This window comes from Crinia signifera, chromosome 19 (assembly GCF_055691185.1).
Source record: "Crinia signifera chromosome 19, ASM5569118v1, whole genome shotgun sequence".
NCBI lineage: Eukaryota > Metazoa > Chordata > Amphibia > Anura > Myobatrachidae > Crinia > Crinia signifera.
In genome coordinates this window covers 11,257,264-11,282,298 of record NC_139226.1, presented here as the reverse complement: position 1 = coordinate 11,282,298, position 25,035 = coordinate 11,257,264, and the positions used below count along the sequence as shown (strand labels likewise).

At 51.6% G+C, this 25,035-nt stretch overlaps 1 protein-coding gene across 5 annotated transcripts in view; it reads left to right on the top strand.

The window, feature by feature from the left end:
• Positions 1 to 25,035, top strand: part of LOC146042106 (uncharacterized) — a 99,355-nt gene that overhangs the window by 5,553 nt on the left and 68,767 nt on the right. The window contains exons 3-11 of one of the 5 annotated variants that reach the window (XM_083162029.1): positions 2,620 to 2,664; positions 5,577 to 5,618; positions 6,275 to 6,331; positions 6,974 to 7,063; positions 8,879 to 8,929; positions 9,330 to 9,371; positions 9,879 to 9,902; positions 11,882 to 11,924; positions 13,636 to 13,743. The exons of 1 other annotated variant lie outside the window; for it this stretch is intronic. In XM_083162029.1, coding sequence (XP_083018155.1) covers positions 2,620 to 2,664; positions 5,577 to 5,618; positions 6,275 to 6,331; positions 6,974 to 7,063; positions 8,879 to 8,929; positions 9,330 to 9,371; positions 9,879 to 9,902; positions 11,882 to 11,924; positions 13,636 to 13,690 — 449 coding nt within the window. In that variant the 3' untranslated portion in view covers positions 13,691 to 13,743. Of the gene's footprint in view, positions 1 to 2,619; positions 2,665 to 5,576; positions 5,619 to 6,274; positions 6,332 to 6,973; positions 7,064 to 8,878; positions 8,930 to 9,329; positions 9,372 to 9,878; positions 9,954 to 11,881; positions 11,925 to 13,635; positions 13,744 to 25,035 lie in introns of those variants that run through there. 3 more of the 5 variants (XM_083162027.1, XM_083162026.1, XM_083162028.1) reach the window with 3 other exon arrangements.

Sequence of the window (25,035 nt, the reverse complement as noted above, 5' to 3'; positions counted from 1 at the left end):
TTGAGAACACATTTGTACTGTGATTAGATCTGAATAAGTTCTGTTGCTTTTAGAATTGCACTTTTTAATTTTTCCCACTTCTCCTGCACTCCTTCCAAGTTCCTCCACTCTGCCTAAGAATCCCTTACAGAGTTTCCCATCTCTACAAAATCAGCCTTCCTAAAATGTATTGTGCTGTCATAGGCAGGCGCACGGGGGTGTCGGGGTTGCACAGGCACCCCCTAATGACCGGCTCCCCCTAATGACCAGCCCCCCCCCATGCACAGACTGTGGCAGCGGCAGCAGCAGGGAGATAGCGCCGCAGTCTTTGTCCACGGCGGCTACTCCAAAGATGGCTGCCATTTTGGAGGAGACAGACACTATACAGTAGGTTGGCTTGACCTCTATTATCTGTCAGATAAGTGCAGCGATACCGTGCTGGAGTTAGCATGGACCTGCCCTGTCTCCTCTCCCATCAGTAGCACCATGGGGTAAGCAACCCCTTTCCCCCCCCACAGCTGCCCTGTGCAGGATCTGGAAACAAATCTGTTCCTCCAAATCCTCCTTCGCAGGGCTCACATGTACGTTCCTCAAGCCAGAGTCTCTCTGGGTGCTGCAGGCCTCCCCTTTGCCCTGGATCCATGGTAGTTGCTAAATTGTAGTGGGCTAAAGGACCTTTCATACACAGGGGGAGGAGCAAGGCCAGGGGGCTTGCTCCTTCACTATCCACGCCACCACTGGTGGCCTATAATAACCCGCGCCTGAAGCACAGCGAGCGAAGAGAACCCGCGAGTGTCCGTTTGGGTCCTTTGTTCCGACCTTGCTCCTTCTCTCTTCGCCCCCTCTCCTCCCCTGTCACGTGACAAAGTCCCTTAGCCCACTTGAATTTAGACCTCACCCTGGATAAATGGGCCACCCTGACACCTTGCAGCTCCCCCACATATTGGTGAGTGCCCAGGGATCGCTGTACCCATCAACTCTTCTGTATGTGTGCCCCACTTCTTTTGTATATATGTGACCTTCTTTACATTGCTATCCCTGTATGTGTGACCCCCTCTAACCCCTCATCCATAGTGTTTGACCCTCCTGTACCCCCTTGACCTGTGTGTGACACTTTTTCCCCTGCTACCCCCTTCCTCTGTGTATGTGACCCTGTCTACCCCAATTTCCCTGGTGTCTGAACCCCTGTTACCCTTATATGTGTGTATGTGACACCTTGTACCCAAATAATAATTTATAATGGGCATTACGGTGAGTGGCATAATATGTAATGGGCATTACAATGTATGGCATTATGTATAATGGGCATTATGGTGTGTGGCATAATGTGTTATGGGCATTACGGTGTGTGGCATAATGTGTAATGGGCATTACGGTGTATGGCATTAATTGTAATGGGCATTACGGCGTGTGGCATAATATCTCATAAGCATTATGGTATGTGTGTGTCATTATGTATAATGGACATTAGTGTTTGGTATAATGTGTAATGGGCATTACGGTGTGTGGCATTAATTGTAATGGGCATTTCGGCATGTGGCATAATATCTAATGAGCTTTATGGTGTGTGGCATAATGTGTAATGGGCATTACAGTGTGTGGCATAAATTGTAATGAGCATTACGGCATGTGGCATAATATCAAATGAGCATTATGATGTGTGTCATTATGTGTAATGGGCATTTCAGTGTTTGGTATAATGTGTAATAGGCAATACAGTGTGTGGCATTATGTGTAATAGGCATTATGGTGTTGCATTATGTGTAATGGGCATTACGGTATGTGGTATGACTTGTAATGGGCATTACGGTGTGTGGCATTAATTGTAAAGGGCATTACGGCATGTGGCATAATATCTAATGAGCATTATGGTGTGTGGCATTTTGTGTAATGGGCATTACGGTATGTGGTATAACTTGTAATGGGCATTACAGTGTGTGGCATAAATTGTAATGGTCATTACGGCATGTGGCATAATATCTAATGAGCATTATGGTGTGTGGCATTATGCGTAATGGACATTACAGTGTTTGGTATAATATGCAATAGGCATTAAGGTGTGTGGTATTTTGTGTAATGGGCATAACGGTTTAAATATTTCCTGCGTTCCTACAGAGGTCCCTGCCCCCTTTCTAGTATGTGTGTGTGTGTGTGGGGGGGGGGGGGGAATGATTATTTCTGAAGTCCCTATATATAATTAAGTCACCAACTATTTAGTTTGCATTGATACCCAGGAGGAAGTGATAGACACGCCCAGTAGGTGGTGATTGACATGCCCAGTAGGCAGTGATAGATACACCCAGTAGGCGATGATAGACATGCCCTTCCTACGGTGCCCCCCCTATTAAAATGGGCTGTGCACGCCTATGTGTGTTGTGTTGTATTGTGCTGCGTTGATTTGTATTATGCTGTGTTGTGTTCTTTGATTTTGCAGACGTCACGGTCCCGACAGTCATGGAAACCTGATTTTTCCCAGAACTTTTTCTAACTGTGTTCACGTTGGGATGTAGATGAAGATATTTCTTGTTTTAGTTTTGTTGTTTAGACCAGAAGTCTAGTAACCCAGATGCAGCTCAGATCTGCACAGCACCCTCTGCAGGCTTCTTTACATAGTAATAAATACTGTATTGAATGTTTCAGCAGGTTCCCTCAGTACCAGCAGCCCTTCTGCCAGCAGCGACCCAGGTGAGACAACATCGTGCACCATGGAGCCAGATGTACTAAGCCTGGAAAAGTGATAAAATGGAGAGTGATAAAGTAGTAGCCAATCAACTCCTAGCTGCTATGTTACAAGTTGTTTGAAAAATGACAGTTGTTGGTTGACTGGTTGGTCATTTATCACTCTCCATTCTATCACTTTTTAAATATCAACTTTTGATTGTCATACATTTAATTCTACTATAAGAGATTATACATTTTAGGGGCCGATACTATTCATCCTGAATTGTGCGATGTGCCGTTGCCGCAGTGTTTTAATGGCAGCAATGGCACCTGAAACCGCATCCTTCGGGGGCTAAAATAAGCCCCACTGTGCACTAAAGCGTTCGCTGCCCCATGTGTCAATTGCAGGCGCCGTAAAGTGCAGCCACTGCGACAATGACTCGCATCCGCTGAGCAGGATTGACCCCTGTTAACAAATGAGGATTATAAATAACTAGGTGATTCATCGCGCCCTACGGGCGCTCTTCACATCGGCGTAAGGGGCTACGCCCCTTAATTTGTGAACATTTGTATTGTGAGAAATATGGTTAGAATCGGCGTGAATCAAGGGAGGGTGGGCGCAGGGGGGTGGTGCGGGGGTCCGTGAATCGCGGGAGGGGGCATGAATCGCGGGAGGGGGGGTCGTGGGGGGTTCCGAATCGCAGGAAGGGGGGTATGGGGTGTGCCGTGAATTGCGTGAGGGGGGCATGAATCGCGGGAGGGGGGGTCCCCGAATGTGTGAATTACGGGGCGGTTGCAAATCGCGAGAGGTGCCGGGGGGGCCCGTAAATCGCGGGAGGGGGGCGCTACGGGGGGTTTCGTGAATCGCGGGAGGGGGGGTCGTGGGGGGTTGCGAATCGCAGGAAGGGGGGTGTGGGGGGTGCCGTGAATTGCGTGAGGGGGGCATGAATCGCGGGAGGTGGGGTCCCCGAATGTGTGAATTAGGGGGCGGACGCAAATCGCGAGAAGTGCCGAGGGGGCCCGCAAATCGCGGGAGGGGGGCGCTACGGGGGGTTCCGTGAATCGCGGGAGGGGGCGGCGCGAATTGCGGGAGGGGGGTCGCAAATCACAGTAGGGGGGGGGGGTGCCGTGAATCGCGGGAGGGGGGGTCGCGGGGGGCCCTTTTAATGCCGGGAGGGGGGGTCGCAGGGGTCCGGCGAATCGCGGGAGGGGAGGATGCAGGGGTCCTGCGAATCGCGGGAGGGGGCTCGCGGGAGGGAGGGGTCGCTGGGGTCCCGCGATTTGCGATAGGGTCGCGGGGGTCCCGCGTTTCGCGGGAGGGGGTGGTCGCGGAGGTCCAGCGAATCGCGGGAGGGGTTGGTCGGGTCTGGGACGGATATTAGACAGCACTTACATCGACAGCCATTACATCGACACCATTAGTTCGACAGCTCAATAGGTCGACATGGTTTTAGGTCGACATACCATTAGGTCCGTATGTCATTATGTCGACAGCTCATTAGGTCGACATGTTTTTAGGTCGACACTGCCATTAGGTTGACAGAGTCTATGTCGACAGTCAAAAGGTCGACATGGGGTTTTTTACTGTTTTTTTGGCCGAAATGTCGACACAGTCGACATGGACACAGTTTGAAGTGTATCCCAGCAGCCGCTCGCTATGCTTCGGGCACGGTGCCTCGCTGCGCTCGGCACACTATTTTATTCTCCCACCACGCCCTAGTGGATAGTAGGGCATGAAATACCGCCTGTCGGCACATGTCGGCTCAATAAACAGTGAAAAAACCCATGTCGACCTTTTGACTGTCGACATAGACACTGTCGACCTAATGGCAGTGTCGACCTAAAAACATGTCGACCTAATGAGCTGTCGACCTAATGAGCTGTCGACCTAATGAGCTGTCGACATAATGACATGTCCACCTAATGGTATGTCGACCTAAAACCATGTCGACCTATTGAGCTGTCGAACTAATGGTGTCGATGTAAGTGCTGTCTAACAATAGTCCGGATACCGGGGTGGTCGCGGGGGTCCCGCGAATCACGGGAGGGGGGTCGCGGGGGTCCCGCGAATCGCGGGAGGGGGGTTCGCGGGGGTCTCGCGAATCACAGGAGGGTGGGTCGCGGGGGTCCCGCGACTCGCGGGAGGGTGGAAAGCGGGGGTCCCGCGAATCGCGGGAGGGGGGGTGCGGGGTCCCGCGAATGGCGGGAGGGGGGGTCACGGGGGTCCCGCAAATCGCGGGAGGGGGGGTCGCGGGGTCCCGCGAATCGCGGGAGGGGGGGTCGCGGGGGTCCCGCGATTCGCGGGAGGGGGGGTCGCGGGGGGTCCCGCGAATCGCGGGAGGGGAGGTCGCGGGTGGGTCCCGCAAATCGCGGGAGGGGGGGGGGTCGTGGGGGGTCCCGCGAATCGCGGGAGGGGGGTCGCGGGGGTCCTGGCAGAGGGTAGGGATGTGCAGGAGTAATGGGTGATGGTGGCTGTGGAGTAATGGTGGATGGTGGGCGTGTACTGTAGCCCTGGCTGGGCGGGGGGAGGTGATGTCAAGGGGGTGGAACGTCAGACACATGAAAGTGAAACTGTTCTACACAGGAACGTTCTCCACAGGGGTTGAGTGACAGATCTGGCTAAATATATAAGAGATAGATTGTATCAATTTATGTCGTCACCTGGTGGCCACAAGTGGTACTGCAATACCTTGTGATCTAGTAATCTGCTCATGCAGACCCTGTCCAAGATAAATTAAAGACAGAGAGGCACCACCCTCCTGAACACATCGATAAGGAGGTCTGCATTCTACAGAGGTGGTTAGACAGCGCCAGTGTACACTTAGGGACGCTTCACTCAAATATTTCAGTTTAGGCTCAGTTATACGCGGGTTAAGGAAACATTATAATACCATGGGGGTTAAACCCTACTTAATTTGTTTTCTTTTACTCCTAAGCCTCCCCAAGCCCTTCCAGCTTCTCTGCCACCAGCGGACCAGGTAAGACCATCTATCCATCTATCTATCTATCTATCTATCTATCTATCTATCTATCTATCTCTCTCTCTCTCTCTCTCTCTCTCTCTCTCTCTCTCTCTCTCTCTCTCTCTCTCTCTCTGTCTGTCTATCTATCCATCTCTCTCTCTCTCTCTGTCTATCTATCTATCTATCTATCTATCTATCTATCTATCTATATATATCTATCTCAGGGTTGCCGACTTTCTTATTCTCCTCTCCGGGAGAAGCCTGGAGAGGAGAGTTTCAGTAGCCGCTCAGGGGGCAGGGCTTAAGCGTGACATCACTAAGCCCCACCCCCATGCTGGTAAACCAGCGAATTCAGGGATCTCCGTTAAGGGGGCGGGGCTAAAATGTCGCGATTGTGTTATTTTAGCTCCGCCCCCTCCTCTGAGACCCGAGGATTGCGGCATTTTAATGCCGCGATCCGGGGGTCAGCGGGGGTCCCCCCTGAATCCGGGAGGGTTGCCCACCCTTCCGGGGGGCCGGGAGGGGGACCCGATTTTCGGGAGACTCCCCGAAATTCCGGGAGGGTCGGCAACCCTGATGTATCTATCTATCTATCTATCTATCTATCTATCTATCTATCGTTAGACCTAACCCCAGTGTAGCCCATACTGAATAGATGGCATGTCTTCTAGGTTCCATCACTATACCACAGACCGTTGCCCAGAATACGTCATCAGCAGACACAGAGGGTGAGTGGTTCCCATAAATCCCATATACTGACCAATCGCAGAACACCGCTCTCAATGCCTCTGTTACTCAAGGACAGTATCTGCCCTATACTCTGATTGGCTGCTTCTAATATGACTACAATATGGAACCAACAGAAGCTAAATTCTTGGATAAGAGATAGAGCGCCCCCTGTATTCAGGGAGGGTACTACTACTGCATTATGCACCAATCACAGACTTTTATACTGTAGCTACTAATTTATGTGCCTCAATCTTGTCCTCATCCTCGTTTTAACCAACAGGTGTCTAGAGTACAATGTTCTTTGCATCAAACAGACAGTTCTGTGTCCATATTCCTCATTGGGATTGACCGATACACATTTACTATGATGCAGCCAGTGATGTCATGACTGAACAGTGATGTCACTAATTTGTAGTAGATTTATTGGCTGCATCCCCGATGATCACACATCTTCTGGGCGATATTTTCAGAAGCTGGGCCACTTGTACCAAACAGACCTGCTGTGGGGGTAACAGCGCCTGCGGTAGGGGCAGCATGTGCCCCCCTGAACCCATTCTAGATACTCCACTGGGTATAGTACATTGTAAGCATGTCATCATGCCGGTAGCGCACTGTGTAATGTGCATGCTTGTCTCTCCCAGATTACACTACCCGCGCTACGTCAGAAGATGGCGCCACGCAATGGACTGTTCCGGGCACAACCGAATCTCCTCCTACGGCCACAACAACGGGTGAGAATGGACGCTGCATTTACTTGTGCTGCTCGGGTAACAGAAATGTAATTAAGGTCCAATGAGCCACTCAAATACCACCGATGGTTGGGATGATTAGACAGACAGTGTCCAGATAGACAGTCAGTAGGTTGACAATGACAAGTCGAGCGTCGACCTTACGACAGTGCCGCACTATTGCATGTAGACCTCTCGATGTCGACCTGTACATTGTAGACCTATCAACCAGATCTTGAAACTAAGTACCAGCCAATCAGCTCCTGACTGACTGTCACATTGCAAACACAGCTTGATACATGGCGACCAGGAGCTGATTGTTCCGTACTTTACCTCTTTATCTCTATCCAAACATTGCCCATTGTGACATGAGACAGTTTAGAGCAGTGTTTCTCAACCTCGGTCTTCAGGACCCCCCCGACAGTGCACGTATTCCAGGTGTCCACACAGAATCACAGGTGAAATAAATAATTAGCTCCCATCTTGTAAAATGTGTCAGTGAATAATGAGTGCACTTGTGCACCTGCCGGGTGACCTGGACAACATGCACTGTTGGGGGGGTCCTGAGAACCGAGGTTGAGAACCACTGGTTTAGAGGAATGATTGAGATATTTTTTTCCCAGTGAAACAGCACCCCTAGTGGTAGACGAAAGGAATGCTTAGGAAATATCTTCATTAGAGACGAGTTTGAATTTAACTTATTCTAACAAATCTACATTGTCAGGGTCAGAGTGCCAGAGGCAGTGTGCCAGGGTCAGAGTGCCAGGGTCAGAGTGCCAGGGTCAGAGTGCCAGGGTCAGAGTGCCAGGGTCAGAGTGCCAGGGGTGCTCTTGGTGATATGCTCTGGTGCCCGGACTCCTGTGTCTGTGACCGGCAAGCTGCGGGCAGGGCCGAATTTGTGCCTAGGCCCGTGAGGCACCGGCCTCAGGGCGGCACCAATCAAGGGCGGCACAGCAGGCTGACGTTCTTTTAAATAGCAGCATGGCAGAGCAGGTGGGCAGCGGCAAGTGACAAGCGGCGCCGCCACCGACATGATTCATCATATGTCAGCGGCAGTGCTGCTCGTCACCCACCGCTGCCCACCCGCTCTGCCATGCAGAGTTCATCACCGGCTATCTCCGACGGTCCCCCTGCTCGTCACCGACCGCTGCCCACCCGCTCTGTCATGCAGAGTACATCACCGGCTATCTCAGATGGTCCCCCTGCGCGTCCGGCTCCGCCGCTAGGTGAGCTGAGCTGAATTGCTCTGGCTCACTGCCGCAGGCGGGGAAAGCAGCTAGGCTGAGCAGCGCGAACCTCCCTGCAGTCAGTCAGTGTGAGAGAGACTGACTGAGACTGCACATAAATTTAATTCACCCTCCCTCCGTCCGGGTCCTCCATACAGTTAGCAGTCCAGACTGATAGATAGACTTATACCTTAATAATGATTATATTAAAATAGGGGGGGGGGGGGGCGGCCAAAAATGTTGTGCCTAGGGGCGGCCTGACCTCTAAATTCGCCCCTGGCTGCGGGGCATGCTGGGAGGAATCCGTGTCGGATCCCTCATACAGCACTGCGGAAATAAAGCCTTAGGCTTCTAGGGATAGGGTCATTAGGTAAACAAGCATTGGGTCGACACCATTAGGTCGACAAGCAGAAAGGTCGATATGGGTCTAGGTCGACATGGGTCTAGGTCGACACAAGCATTAGGTCGGCATCTCTAGAGCCCTTCTCTATATTAGGGGTCTATTTTATGGGAATAACAGACGCATATGCAGAAGTGAAGTACATATATACTGTAGAACCGCCTCTATCCTTTGGCAAATTTGTTATTTTAGGTCCTTCGAAAAGTGTGACCACAAGATCCGTTGTCCACAAAAACACCACAGGTGAGACACAGATTACGTCTGGGGTACAAATTGGGTTAATATGGTAAAAATAAAGAGCGGGACCTCTCCCTGTACATTGTTACATCTGCCCCACCTGCTGTGCAGCTTGGTGCTGCGCAGTAGATTGATGCTGGAGATTGACTTTTCTGCTGTGCACCAAAAACAGCATTCTGCGTTCTAATTGACATTCTCTCGTGACACAGTGCCCTCTTGTGGCTGAAGAGTAGAATGCGTGCTAAGCCTTTTAAAACTAAACGTTTGGTTTATCAGCAAAAACAAGCTTTATTATTATCATTCACTTTATTATCATTCAATATAATAGCTCTACGTATGGATGACTGCCGATTACAGAGTTTGTAGTATCAGCGTAGTGTATATGTTCTGTTGCTTTATATTACAGACAAGGCTAAAGGCGGACAACACGACCAGATATTCTACTATGGTGAGTAAGACTTCTTCAAATATGACCCCGATTGAGATCAGAATACATTGACCAAGAAAGGAGGACAATATAATCAGGACATACAGTAGCAAAGCTTTGAGATCACATCATGTCCTTATGTCATTCTTAAAGTTGCAGCCATCTACCAAGATCAGCTCCAACAGTAAAAATTGATGGAGATCGCTATTTACGCCGGTCTTCTTTCACCCATTGAGGACCAGATGTATCAAGCTTCAAAAAGTGATAAAGTGGAGAGTGATAAACAACCAACCATTTGGCCCCAAACTGTCATTTTTCAAATGCATCCTGTAGCGTGACAGTTGGGAGCAAATTGTTGGGCTGTTTATCACTCTACATAGGGTTAGGTTTAGGCGGTGGGGTGTGGGGGTAAGGCACCAGTAGAGATGGTTGCAGACAATGCAGAGAAATGGTTGTACAAAGAAGGTAAAAATAGTTTTAACAGCAAAAGACTACTAACAATTTAATGATTTTTATTATTATTTGCAGATTATAAAACACTGAGAATACAAGGTTTGATCTGTGCTCTGATACTGTGCATCATTGGGCTCCTGGTGCTGACTAGTAAGTGTATATAATGATGCAAAATAGCCGGTGTATTGAAGGGGGGAGGGGCAGGTTTTTTGACCCTCACCAACCGGTAAAAGCCTTCTATATCACCGATCCCTGATGCCTTAGGGCAGGCATTCCCAACCACGGTCCTCAAGGCACACTAACAGTGCAGATTTTAGTGTTATCCAGACTTCAGCACAGATGGTTTAATCAGAGTCACTAAGGTACTAATTAAGTCACCTGTGCTCAAGCCTGGATATCTACAAAACCTGCACTGTTAGTGTGCCTTGAGGACCGTGGTTGGGAATGCCTGCCTTAGGGAGAAACAGCTTTTTATGCATTGCACATATATATGCATCGGACACACTGTACACCTTCTGCAGAAACACCAGCTAGATGGATCTTAAGATGGGTGTGGTGTATGGTCCAGACAGTCGGGATCCCGACAGTCATTAGCCCGACGTTGGGATCCCCACTGGCCGGACTCAAACAGCGGGGCGAGCGCAACAAAGCCCCCTGCGGGATCGCTGCGCTCGCCAAGCTGCAGACACGGTGGCTCGCTACACTCGCCACCTATTCTATTCTCCCTCTATGGGGGTCGTGGACCCCCACGAGGGAGAATAGCCGGTGGCCGTCGGGACCCCGAGTGTCGGGGTTTTGGCTGTCGGGATCCCGATGATCCCAAGTGGATACTCTAGTATTGGGGGAGCATAAAATCCAAAGCCTTGCACCTAATTGAATATCTCAAATAATGTCCATGTCAACATTCTGGTGTCTACATTTTTTAATGTTGACATTACGTAGCACATTCTCCTCAAGTATATACACGGCCAAAGTAACAACTCGTAACAACCAATCAGAGTATTCTGTACATTTCCTTACTTGCACCAGAATGATCAAAGCTAACTAGAGATTGGATGCATTGGGTTAGTGCACAATTGTGGGTCAATCCAATTGAGTGTGAGGTTCTCATTGCGGCAGCAGACACACTTTCCCGCGTCCCGTACTTGCACAGACGTGCCCGCTACCCCATAGGACTGCAAGTCATTTTGAGGGAATTGGGCAGAAATCAGCCCATGATGGGTACAAGTTTTAATTCCGCTGCTGGCATTGAAATTCAGGGGCAATTGAATGTCACATCCTTTGCATATACTTGGATTGACCCAAGCGACTAGCCTCATGTGACATAGGGCAGGGCCGTCTTAACATTAGGAAGGGCCCCTGGGCAACCTAGTTCACTGGACCCCCCCCCCCCCCAATTAGTTTGCCCAGGAGCCCACAGTCACCTCCCCAACCCTCACCTCTCTGGCTCCGTGCGGCAGCCAGTCAGCTTCCGGCGGCCGGGGATCCGATCATCTTCGCTGGGGGATCCGGGCAGCGGGATCAGGGCAGCGGCGGTAGCTAGGAGCCTGCCCTGAAGTGGCAAAGCGCTATTAACTGGCGGGGTGGGAAGCGCTGTTGCCTTTTCAAAGACTGGCCGGATGCTGATTTTCTGAATTCAGCCAATCAGCGTCCGGCCAGTCTATTCAAATGCAACAGCGCTTCCCGCCCCGCCGGCAAATAGAGCTTTGCCGAATCAGGCTTCTAGCTACCGCCACCGCCCTGATCCCCCTGCCCGGATCCCCCAGCGAGGGTGAGCGGATTCCCGGACCCCGGCCACCATCTTTCCCATTGGGCTGGGCCGGGGGCCCCTAGGCAACTGCCCATCGTGCCCAATGGGAAAGACGGCCCTGACATAGGGACTTATACAGTAGGTGCCACAATTGGTTGCACCATCGGCAAAGAGGAGGGGGGTCAGGGCATAGGAAGCTTCTCACAGGCCTCGTCCTCTCTTAAAACGGCCTTAAGTAGCAGATAAATCACTGAACGCCATAACCAGCGACATTGAGTACAGCTACGTAATTGTCTTGGCTATAATGGGAACTGGTCTTTCTCTACAGGTGGGAAATGCCGTGGACTCTCCTTTCGTCGCCGCCAAAGACGGTAAATTGTGCATTTGTTACTCGCTGTATAACAAGGATGATGAAGTCAAATATCCCCTTTGGATAAAGCGGTGTCCGGATTCCTGAAAGAAAATGTCTAGGTTGACAACCTATTGTCGACATACATATTTTTCGACACAAGGTATGGTTGATGCATGAAAAGGTCCACATGAGTTTTTTGAGGGAATTTTATCAATGTTTTACTGTTCCATCCGTGTGGTCTCCGATTGGGAACGGTAAAGTGTGCTGAGTGCAGTGGAAGCAGAGCAAGCGGACGAGGTGCACAAATCGGGGGTCCACGCCGCCATGCCGGCCTTTTTATGCATCAAACTTTGTCCAGTGTCAACCATTTGGGCAGTGGCGTAACTATAAATTTTGCCCCCCCCTGCCAAAAAGTTTGTGGCGCCCCCTGGGCTCCTCTCCAGCGTGTTTCCCCAGCGGAGAAGCTTAAACAGAAGAGAGGCAGAGAGACCAGCCGACACTTCTGCTTCCCCTGGCTCAGACGTGTTCCAGGCCGCCCCAGCACGCCCATCCTGTACACAGTAGCCAATAGCCAGCTCTGTGTACAGTCAATTGAATCAGAGGGTGGATTTGTCGTCACTATCATGGCTGACTCCCCTCTGGTACTCAGCCAGCAGGCAGCGGCAGGCAGCAGCATGTCAGTGCGTCGAGCAGGTGCTGGCGCCCACACAGACCCCGCTACCCCTTGCTCCCCCAAGCAGCTGCTGGGGCTGCCTTACAGTAGTTACGCCACTGCATTTGGGGTTAAACTAGACTTTGTCGGACCTGCTACACCACATTCTGATAAAGCAATCGTCATGGCAGTTATCCTATGAGTCTATTCTGGTAGTGTGTGTGTGTGTGTGTGTATGGGGGGGGTGGGTGGTGGTGGTGGTGGTGGGGTGTATTAGGATGTAGAGGGTGGCAGACTGATAATGTGGGTGTGTTAGGGCTTAGAAATTGGCAGGCAGAAGAGGTAGACTTTTTGTCAATTTTTTTTTTCCAGGGCCGATTTAGAGTCCCAATCCACCCATGGGTTTGAGTTTGGACTCACCCCTCTTAATAATAATATAAATATTATTTATAGAGCACTCTTCTTCCAATAGGACTCAATGCATTTAACAGATGGAATGAATGTAATACAGTACAGGAACAATGAAGTACAGAAAAGCTTTTCATAAACAATGCTTAGGGAAATTAAGGAAATGCTTGAGTAAACAGGAAAGTCTTGAGTCTGTTTTGAAGGATTGTAAAGTGGGGGCCTCTACATGTTATGTGCCCCACTTGCAGTGTAGTTTGTAAGGTGCCTAGATACAGGATTTTTTTGCTTTAATCCCAATTCAGAAACATCCACAACGAGTCCATTCATTCCCATGAGTTTTGAAACACATGTTTCCAGCGCAAATGTGTGAATGAGCCCTAAATGTGACATCAGGTTCTCCTGGTATTATTAAGCTATTAGAAGTAATGGGCAGGACCCTACCTAAACCTGGAAGTCCTGTCACTTTAGCAAACACCGTATGTATGAGTACACATGCCTCACCATCATCCAGCCCCCCCCCCCCCCCGCTGTCAATCAGACTGAGGTTGCGTTTCCAGAATGCACATATGCGCTCCAGCCATTTTCACACAAAAGCAGGGGCTGCTGAATAAGGCCCACAGGTTGGTGAATATATTCAGGCTAAACTCTCATTTTTTTCTGTGTATTCCAGGAAATATAATATGGTTACAAAGAGCTTACACACAGCTGAAGAATTTCCTGCGTAAGAATAACCAGATGTAATTTTCTACAGTTTTATAATAAATTAACATTTTTATCTGGAAAACTTAATATGACTTATTGTGTTATCCTATTACGCCACCTGCTGGTGAAAACATAAATCCTTTTACCGTGGGTTCTTACGTGTGTGTGCGCATATGTGTGTGGCGGCCATTTTTCTGGTGATTCACTGCTACCTTTATCGCAGGGTAAGTATTCTTCAATAGAACTTCCATCTTCGTAAAAATAGCCCGCCACCTATGCTCAGGGCTGTCAAGACATTTTGCAGGTCCTGATAGATGTTATAACAGAAAGTGAAAGCAATTTTTTCAGGGACACTGATCTGTTTCAAACATGCTGGATATGGAGGGAGGGAGCTGTGAAGACAGAGATTGGAGGTAGGAGAAGATGGGGTAAGGTGGAGAGTGTGTAAAAACGGTCACTGATCAAAGTGAAAGTAAAAACTGTCACAGCTCAAAATGAAAGTACATTGCAGAAGCCGTCATTCTGATGGGATTTTAAGTAGTTTGTATATAAAGCACATTCACAGCTGCAGATGCATTAATGTACACCTGGGAGTATGGATCTCTGAGGTTCCGGTCGCTTATTTTCACCTCAGGACCACACAGACAGAACAATAGTGAATCACATCTTTTTTAGTACAATGCAATGAAGATGAATTATAATTAATGCACTTTAATTACACTTTACAATAAAATAAACACATTCTTTGAAGTTTTACTTCCTCCCCTAAACTAGTAACTACAGTATCTATAATACTGACATTGGGATTGTGCATTAGTTATAGCGGTAGATCCTGTAGAATTGTGTTTACTTCTGATATAACAGAAATAAGCCCAAGGATTTGATTCACACCGGTTCCCGCATGCATATTGGTAGCAGTGCGCGAGACCTGGCTGCGTGGGGCTTCAGCAAAAAAAACTGTTCTCAAGCCGAACATTGGATGACCGACAGGGAGTGGACATGTGGAGGTGGTGCAAGGAAAACGAGGGGTGGGTCGATAGAAACGCTTGGTGTCAGTGGGAACGCAGGCATGCTTAATCCTGCTAGGGGACAGAGAATGACATCATCTGCTAGGGGAGGGAGAATGACATCATCTGCTAGGGGAGGGAGAATGACATCATCTGCTAGGGGAGGGAGAATGACGACGTCATCTGCTAGGGGAGGGAGAATGACGACATCATCTGCTAGGGGAGGGAGAATGACGACGTCATCTGCTAGGGGAGGGAGAATGACATTGTTTGCTAGGGGAGGGAGAATGACATCATCTGCTAGGGGAGGGAGAATGATATCATCTGCTAGGGGAGGGAGAATGACATCGTCTGCTAGGGGAGGGAGAATGAAGTCATATGCTAGGAGACAGAGAATGACATCATCTGCTAGGGGACGGAAAATGACATCATCTGCTAGGGGAGAGAGAATGACTTCTGCTAGGGGACGGAAAATGACGTCATCTGCTAGGGGAGGGAGAATGACATCATCTGCTAGGGGAGGGAGGACAACATCATCTGCTAGAGGAGGGAGAATGAAGTAATCTGCTAGGGGACGGAGAATGACATCATCTGCTAGGGGAGGGAGAATGAAGTCATATGCTAGGGGATGGAGAATGACGTCATCTGCTAGGGGAGGGAGAATGACGTCATATGCTAGGGGAGGGAGAATGACGTCATCTGCTAGGGGAGGGAGAATGACGTCATCTGCTAGGGGACGGAGAATGACGTCATCTGCTAGGGGAGGGAGAATGACATCATCTGCTAGGGGAGGGAGAATGACATCAGCTGCTAGGGGAGGGAGAATGACATCATCTGCTAGAGGAGGGAGAATGACATCATCTGCTAGGGGAGGGAGAATGACATCATCTGCTAGGGGAGGGAGAATGACATAATCTGCTAGGGGAGGGAGAATGACATCATCTGCTAGGGGAGGGAGAATGACATCATCTGCTAGGGGAGGGAGAATGACATCATCTGCTAGGGGAGGGAGAATGATGACATCATCTGCTAGGGGAGGGAGAATGATAGCATCTGCTAGGGGAGGGAGAATGACATTGTCTGCTAAGGGAGGGAGAATTAAGCCATATGCTAGGAGACAGAGAATGACATCATCTGCTAGGGGAGGGAGAATGACATCATCTGCTAGGGGAGGGAGAATGAAGTCATATGCTAGGAGACAGAGAATTACATCATCTGCTAGGGGAGGGAGAATGACATCATCTGCTAGGGGACGGAAAATGACATCATCTGCTAGGGGAGAGAGAATGACTTCTGCTAGGGGACGGAAAATGACGTCATCTGATAGGGGAGGGAGAATGACATCATCTGCTAGGGGAGGGAGGATGACATCATCTGCTAGAGGAGGGAGAATGAAGTAATCTGCTAGGGGACGGAGAATGACATCATCTGCTAGGGGAGGGAGAATGAAGTCATATGCTAGGGGATGGAGAATGACGTCATCTGCTAGGGGAGGGAGAATGACGTCATCTGCTAGGGGAGGGAGAATGACGTCATCTGCTAGGGGAGGGAGAATGACGTCATCTGCTAGGGGACGGAGAATGACGTCATCTGCTAGGGGAGGGAGAATGACATCATCTGCTAGGGGAGGGAGAATGACATCAGCTGCTTGGGGAGGGAGAATGACATCATCTGCTAGAGGAGGGAGAATGACATCATCTGCTAGGGGAGGGAGAATGACATCATCTGCTAGGGAAGGGAGAATGACATCATCTGCTAGGGGAGGGAGAATGACATCATCTGCTAGGGGAGGGAGAATGACATCATCTGCTAGGGGAGGGAGAATGACATCATCTGCTAGGGGAGGGAGAATGATGACATCATCTGCTAGGGGAGGGAGAATGACATCATCTGATAGGGGAGGGAGAATGACAACATTTGCTAGGGGAGGGAGAATGACGTCATCTGCTCGGGGAGGGAGAATGATGTCATTGGCCACCCAGAAGCGCCTGTAATGCACGCGACCGCCGAGTAAGTCCTGGGTTATGCGGCAGCTGTGAAGACCAGTGTCCTGAGGAAAAAACATTTGATGGTGAGGAAAAAACTAATATTTTTTCCCTAAACACACGGATGCTAATGGATCTGCATCCGTACACATCCAATCACAAACAGAGCGCAGCCGTTCACAAGGTGGGATCTTGTGGGTGCGGGCCGGAGCAACAATTCATCACAAAGTGGCTGGATTCGGACCTGTGCGTACATGGATGAATTGGGCCCCAAGTGGTAAAGCTGAAAACGCGGCCAAGTCTCTGAAAATACCATTGTCCGAGGTTTAACCCACAGCCCCATATGTACTAAGCTCCTGGATGCGAGACCATCCAGAACCTGGAACCTCTAGGCAACGCCATCTGAAGATTGTGTTTCATATACCCCTAAGGGTTTATTTCTGTGCTCTGCATCAAGAGTCTTCCAATCAGATCCCTCCCAGTGTCCCTGCAGTGCACTCGTCAAAGGACACATCCGCGGAAGGACTCCTGGGTCAAGGACCACAAAGTCCTTGTATCGCAAAGGACCGCTCTGATCAGGAGAGCTATCTTGTGTTATTTAAATTTCATTTTTAGGTACATAGAAGTGTCGTCAATGGCGGTATTTACACTATAGGTGTCGGGATCCACTATGCAATTCTGCCCCAAATATGTTCCCTACAATCGATGTTTTCAGATTCATTTTGTTTTTGCAATTTAAAAATAAACAACAAAAATACTTTATTTTCCGTACACATCTTGTGACGTTCAGGCTGATGTCGTAGTAGGCCGATATCGTCTTCTCCAGCGGACATGTACAGCATTTCTCAGAGCTGGGGACCTGGAACACAATGAGATCAACATTCTAATTGTGAGACCGTCAGGGGATTATACCTACGTGATTCATTCTGGGCCTCAGAGAGGAAAATCCCTTGCTGGGCAATAACACTACATGTAATCATTCGGCAATGTTTATAAGATGACTAGATGATTCATCGCGCCCTACGGGCGCTCTTCACACCGGCGTAAGGGGCTACGCCCCTTAATTTGTGAACATTTGTATTGTGAGAAATATGGTTAGAATTGTATGAAAGATGCCCTGTATTGCAGCTTCTGGCAGTGGGTGAGGGTCCAGCGTGGCAGCACAGGAGTACCGGACGGTGGCCCTGAGTCAGTGTCTCCTCCTACTGGGTGGGAGTTAGGGTACATGAGAGCAGGAGGCTGGGATATGAGGCATGATAGGGGTATGTGGGCAACACAGCGTCAGCGATTACCCAGTGGTGGAAGTTACGGTTCAGGAGAGCAGGAAGCTGGGTAGTGATAGGGGTGTGTGGGCATACGGGGGACTAAAGAGGGTGGTGGACACTGTGCAGCTTCTGCCAGTGGGTGAGGGTCCAGCGTGGCAGCACAGAAATACAGGAGTCAGTGTCTCCTCCGACTGGGTGGGAGTTAGGGTGCATGAGAGCAGGAGGCTGGGCGATAAAGCATGATAGGGGAATGTGGGCAACACAGGGTGAGCAGGTCTCCACTGGCGGAAGTTACGGGGCAGGAGAACAGGAGGCAGGGCAGTGTCCTCCCACATTAATGGCAAAAGTATTCAACATCGGCCATAAACCATCTATTATTTGAAAATCATTGATGGTCGATGGGCATCCCTAGAACTGGAGGAGGGTGGGGGACAGTATGCAGCTCCCGGCAGTGGGTGAGCGTCTCCTCCCACTGGGAGGGAGTGAGCGTGCATGAGAGCAGGAGGCTGTATAATAGTGGTATGTGGGCAAGACATTGATAAAAGTTGTGGCGCTGGTGCAGAGGGCAGTGGGGAAACCTGCTGTGCGGCAGCCAGGGCCGGATTTCCCACCTAGGGGCGGTACCTGCTTGTGGTGGTACAGGATCCCCCATTGTCACGTGGGTACGTGAAATGCGGGAGCGGGGGCCGCGGTGGTCCGCTGGGGGGTGGAATTGCCGGAAGGGGGTCTGGGGGGGTCTGCAAATTGCGGGAGGGGGGGTGGTGTGTGGGGATCCGCGGTTAGCGGGAGGGGGCGGGGGTCCGCAAATCGTGGGCGGGGGCGCGTGGGGTGCCGTGAGTCAAGGGGGGGTGGTGCGGGGGTCCGTGAATCATGGGAGGGGTCATGAATCGCAGGAGGGGGGGTCATGGGGGGGCTGCGAATCGCAGGAGGGGGGTGTGGGGGGTTGCCGTGAATTGCATGAGAGGGGCGTGAATCAAGGGAGGGTGGGCGCAGGGGGGTGGTGCGGGGGTCCGTGAATCGCGGGAGGGGGCATGAATCGCGGGAGGGGGGGTCGTGGGGGGTTCCGAATCGCAGGAAGGGGGGTATGGGGGGTGCCGTGAACTGCGTGAGGGGGGCATGAATCGCGGGAGGGGGGGTCCCCGAATGTGTGAATTACGGGGCGGTCGCAAATCGCGAGAGGTGCCGAGGGGGCCCGCAAATCGCAGGAGGGGGGCGCTACGGGGGGTTTCGTGAATCGCGAGAGGGGGGGTCGTGGGGGGTTGCGAATCGCAGGAAGGGGGGTGTGGGGGTGCCGTTATTTGCGTGAGGGGGGCATGAATTGCGGGAGGTGGGGTCCCCGAATGTGTGAATTAGGGGGCGGTCGCAAATCGCGAGAAGTGCCGAGGGGGCCCGCAAATCACGGGAGGGGGGCGCTACGGGGGGTTCCGTGAATCGCGGGAGGGGGCGGCGCGAATTGCGGGAGGGGGGTCGCAAATCACAGTAGGGGGGGGGGTGCCGTGAATCGCGGGAGGGCGGGTCGCGGGGGGCCCTTTTAATGCCGGGAGGGGGGGGTCGCAGGGGTCCCGCGAATCGCGGGAGGGGAGGATGCAGGGGTCCTGCGAATCGCGGGAGGGGGCTCGCGGGAGGGAGAGGTCGCTGGGGTCCCGCGATTTGCGGGAGGGTCGCGGGGGTCCCGCGTTTCGCGGGAGGGGGTGGTCGCGGAGGTCCAGCGAATCGCGGGAGGGGGTGGTCGGGTCTGGGACGGATATTAGACAGCACTTACATCGACAGCCATTACATCGACACCATTAGTTCGACAGCTCAATAGGTCGACATGGTTTTAGGTCGACATACCATTAGGTCGACATGTCATTATGTCGACAGCTCCTTAGGTTGACATGTTTTTAGGTCGACACTGCCATTAGGTCGACAGAGTCTATGTCGACAGTCAAAAGGTCGACATGGGTTTTTTCACTGTTTTTTTGGCCTAAATGTCGACACAGTCGACATGGACACAGTTTGAAGTGTACCGCAGCCGCTCGCTATGCTTCGGGCACGGTGCCTCGCTGCGCTCGGCACACTATTTTATTCTCCCACCACGCCCTAGTGGATAGTAGGGCATGAAATACCGCCTGTCGGCACATGTCGGCTCAATAAACAGTGAAAAAACCCATGTCGACCTTTTGACTGTCGACATAGACACTGTCGACCTAATGGCAGTGTCGACCTAAAAACATGTCGACCTAATGAGCTGTCGACCTAATGAGCTGTCGACATAATGACATGTCGACCTAATGGTATGTCGACCTAAAACCATGTCGACCTATTGAGCTGTCGAACTAATGGTGTCGATGTAATGGCTGTCGATGTAAGCTGTCTAACAATAGTCCGGATACCGGGGTGGTCGCGAGGGGTCCCGCGAATCGTGGGAGGGGGGTCGCGGGGGTCCCGCGAATCGCGGGAGGGGGGGTTCGCGGGGGTCCCGCGAATCACGGGAGGGGGAGTCGCGGGGGTCCCGCGACTCGCGGGAGGGTGGAAAGCGGGGGTCCCGCGAATCGCGGGAGGGGGGGTGCGGGGTCCCGCGAATGGCGGGGTCCCGCGAATGGCGGGAGGGGAGGTCACGGGGGTTCCGCAAATCGCGGGAGGGGGGGGTCGCGGGGGTCCCGCGAATCGCGGGAGGGGGGTCGCGGGGGTCCCGCGATTCGCGGGAGGGGGGGGGCGCGGGGGTTCCGCGATTCGCGGGAGGGGGGGTCGCGGGGGGTCCCGCAAATCGCGGGAGGGGGGGTCGTGGGGGGGTCCCGCAAATCGCGGGAGGGGGGGGTCGCGGGGGGTCCCGCGAATCGCGGGAGGGGGGTCGCGGGGGTCCTGACAGAGGTTAGGGATGTGCAGGAGTAATGGTGGATGGTGGCTGTGGAGTAATGGTGGATGGTGGGCGTGTACTGTAGCCCTGGCTGGGCGGGGGGAGGTGATGTCAAGGGGTGGAACGTTAGACACATGAAAGTGAAACTGTTCTACACAGGAACGTTCTCCACAGGGGTTGAGTGACAGATCTGGCTAAATATATAAGAGATTCCTAGTAAACGGGGTATTATTTCTTTATTTCTGTAAATGGGGAATTTATGTAAAAGCCAGAGTATGCCACAACAGTTCATTCTGGCACTTTTAGTGAGTGGCAAATGGTTTCCCTGGCACTCACCAGCCAGCAGTACCAGGAGGTGCCCAGTAATAGCCAGGAGTGAGGGACCATCAGTTATTTGCATCCCACCTAGGGAAGCCAACTCAATGCTGAGTAACCTGGACATAGGGGAGGTGAAAGAAGGTCTTTTTTTTAAATGGGTGAGGTATAACAGATTGATAAGGTTATGGTCGACTTTCATTATGTCGACATCAAACAGCCGGAATGCATTCAGTTGACAATTGCATGTCGATTACATCAACAGTGTTGATCTGTCATCAGGATACCCTTTTTTAAATGTAGGCTACATTATCTGAGCCATGACATGCGTGACACATCTTACCTAGGTCTACGGATTCAAGTTTTGAAATGATTGAAGATGATCAATGGCGCAGCTAGAACGTTTTCTCCCCCCTGCCAAAAAATATTCCAGCGGTTTGGCCTCTAGCGGTACAATTTCCCTAGGAATCATGTAAATCACCAACAAAATGTGAAGGTTTAACCGTTGACCGCCTTCATGATAGTGCGGGTATAGATGTAACTATTTGTAGGGCATGTGTATGATAAAAGTGGACAGTGGAGGGTGTATTTACTAAGATGCGAGTTCTACTGAAGATGGGATGTTGCCCATAGCAACCATAGTAACATAGTCGTACTTTAGGTCTAAAGAAGACTTACGTCCATCAAGGTCAACCTTTTACAGGACCCGTTAGAGGTTGTTGTCTAGATGTTAAATCCCCATTTGAATCTTTGGTACTTGTTTCCTAGCACGGCCACAACGATCATGATCGTGGTCATCGGGTGTAAAATCGGGGGCATCGCATAAACTAAAAAATCGGGTGCGATGGGCCAGACACGATGGCCGCGATTTCCCCATAGAGACCAATTTTAAATGCCTCAATTTACCCGCGATGACCACGATTTTCCATAGGAAATAATGTGAAATGGCTCAATTTAACCAAATTATCATAGGAACAATGGTAAATGGCCCAAAAACACCCCTGAACATTGAAATGTCCCCCCAAAAGTAGTTTACGCCACCCCGCGATCAACGTGAACCCGAAGCGTGGCGAGCGCAGCGAGCCCGCGAGGGGCGGCGGTACGCGTCCTCCGACCTTTTCATACCCCCATTATCCACGTCGGCGTGGAGTTGAGAATAGAATAGTGTGGCGAACGCAGCGAGCCACCGAGCCCGAAGCGTGGCGAGCGCAGCGAGCCCCGTGAGGGGACGCGGATACCTGTGAAGCCCGCGAAGGGACGTGTTTACCTGTGAAGGTATCCGCGTCCCCTCGCGGGGCTCGCTGCGCTCGCCACACTATTCTATTCTCGACTCCACACCGACGTGGATAGTGGGGGTATGAAAAGGTCGGAGGACGCGTACCGCTGCGCTCGCCACGCTTCGGGTTCACGTTGATCGCGGGGTGGCGTGAAATACTTTTGGGGGGACATGTCAATGTTCAGGGGTGTTTTGGGGGGTTTCTGGCCCATTTACCATTGTTCCCTATGATGATTTGGGTAAATTGACCCATTTAACATTGTTTCCTATGGGAAATCGCGGACATCGGGGGTAAAGTTAGCCATTTAACATTGTTCCCTATGGGGAAATCGCGGCCATCGCGTGTGGACCATTTAAGCATTTTTGGCCGCATACGACCCGACCGACGCGATTTTCACTGTTTTCAATGCATTTCAATGGAAAAATCGTGGGCATCGCGTCGGTCGCGTCGCAGGCCACTAAAAATTACACCCGATGGCCGTGATTGTGGCCGTGCTAGGAAACAAGTACCGAATTTTTTTGCTGGGGGGCATGGGTAGAGGCTCACAGAGCCTCTGGGTTATGCCGCCCCAGTGTGAAAACAGGGGTGTGGCCTCAGGGGATGACACACAGTTATAGTCCACGCCCCACCTCCCGAAAAGCCGTGCCCCCTATTTCCGCATGCGCAGAGCATCTATTCCCCGCGGGTGGCAGCAGGAACTCCCAACTCCCCCCCCCCCCCCTGCCGCGGGACATTGCTGGCCACGGACGGGCCCCGGGAACAGTATAGTGTGCTGAAGTGCAGCAGTAGCGGAAACGAGCCATGCAACCGTACACTAATTGGGGAGGTAGGGTGCTCAGGTGTTGTCATTGACTCCCCCAAAAAAGGTGAAAAACATGACTCTCTGCTGTTGATATAACATGGGGCTTAATTCAAGTTGAATCGCACGGCTGTCAATTCACTGGCTGTCCGATTATCGATAGACTGCACATGCGTATGTCCCATAACTGGCTGTTTTCTGGGAGTGTCAAGGAATACGCAGGCATGCCCAGAAATTTGAAAGGCAGACATCAGCTCCGCCCCCGATCAGCCTGATTCTATCACAGCCGCTGAGTAAGTCCTGGGCTACGCACACACTGCACACACTAGGGAATCATTACATGGGGAGCGGCTGTTATCTGGGAGTGTCAGGTAATACGCAGGCGTGGCCAGGTGTATGAAGGGAAGTCATGTGATGTCAGCTTCGCCCCCGATCAGCCTGATTCTATCACAGCCGCTGAGTAAGTCCTGGGCTACGCACACACTGCACACACTGGGGAATCATTACATGGTGAGCGGCTGTTATCTGGGAGTGTCAGGTAATACGCAGGCGTGGCCAGCTGTGTGAGGGGAAGTCATGTGATGTCAGCTCCGCCCCCGATCAGCCTGATTCTATCACAGCCGCTGAGTAAGTCCTGGGCTACGCACAGTCTGCACACACTGGGGAATCATTACATGGTGAGCGGCTGTTATCTGGGAGTGTCAGGTAATACGCAGGCGTGGCCAGCTGTGTGAAGGGAAGTCATGTGATGTCAGCTCCGCCCCCGATCAGCCTGATTCTATCACAGCCGCTGAGTAAGTCCTGGGCTACGCACACACTGGGGAATCATTACATGGTGAGCAGCTGTTATCTGGGAGTGTCAGGTAATACGCAGGCGTGGCCAGGTGTGTGAGGGGAAGTCATGTGATGTCAGCTCCGCCCCCGATCAGCCTGATTTTATCACAGCCGCTGAGTAAGTCCTGGGCTACGCACAGTCTGCACACACTGGGGAATCATTACATGGTGAGCGGCTGTTATCTGGGAGTGTCAGGGAATACGCAGGCATGGCCAGGTGTGTGAGGGGAAGTCATGTGACATCAGCTCCGCCCCCGATCAGCCTGATTCTATCACAGCCGCTGAGTAAGTCCTGGGCTACGCACACACTGCACACACTGGGGAATCATTACATGGGGAGCGGCTGTTATCTGGGTGTGTCAGGTAATACGCAGGCGTGGCCAGGTGTATGAGGGGAAGTCATGTGACATCAGCTCCGCCCCCGATCAGCCTGATTCTATCACAGCCGCTGAGTAAGTCCTGGGCTACGCACACACTGCACACACTGGGGAATCATTACATGGTGAGCGGCTGTTATCTGGGAGTGTCAGGGAATACGCAGGCGTGGCCAGGTGTGTGAGGGGAAGTGAAGTCATGTGACATCAGCTCCGCCCCCGATCAGCCTGATTCTATCACAGCCGCTGAGTAAGTCCTGGGCTACGCACACACTGCACACACTGGGGAATCATTACATGGGGAGCGGCTGTTATCTGGGAGTGTCAGGTAATACGCAGGCGTGGCCAGGTGTATGAAGGGAAGTCATGTGATGTCAGCTTCGCCCCCGATCAGCCTGATTCTATCACAGCCGCTGAGTAAGTCCTGGGCTACGCACACACTGCACACACTGGGGAATCATTACATGGTGAGCGGCTGTTATCTGGGAGTGTCAGGTAATACGCAGGCGTGGCCAGCTGTGTGAGGGGAAGTCATGTGATGTCAGCTCCGCCCCCGATCAGCCTGATTCTATCACAGCCGCTGAGTAAGTCCTGGGCTACGCACAGTCTGCACACACTGGGGAATCATTACATGGTGAGCGGCTGTTATCTGGGAGTGTCAGGTAATACGCAG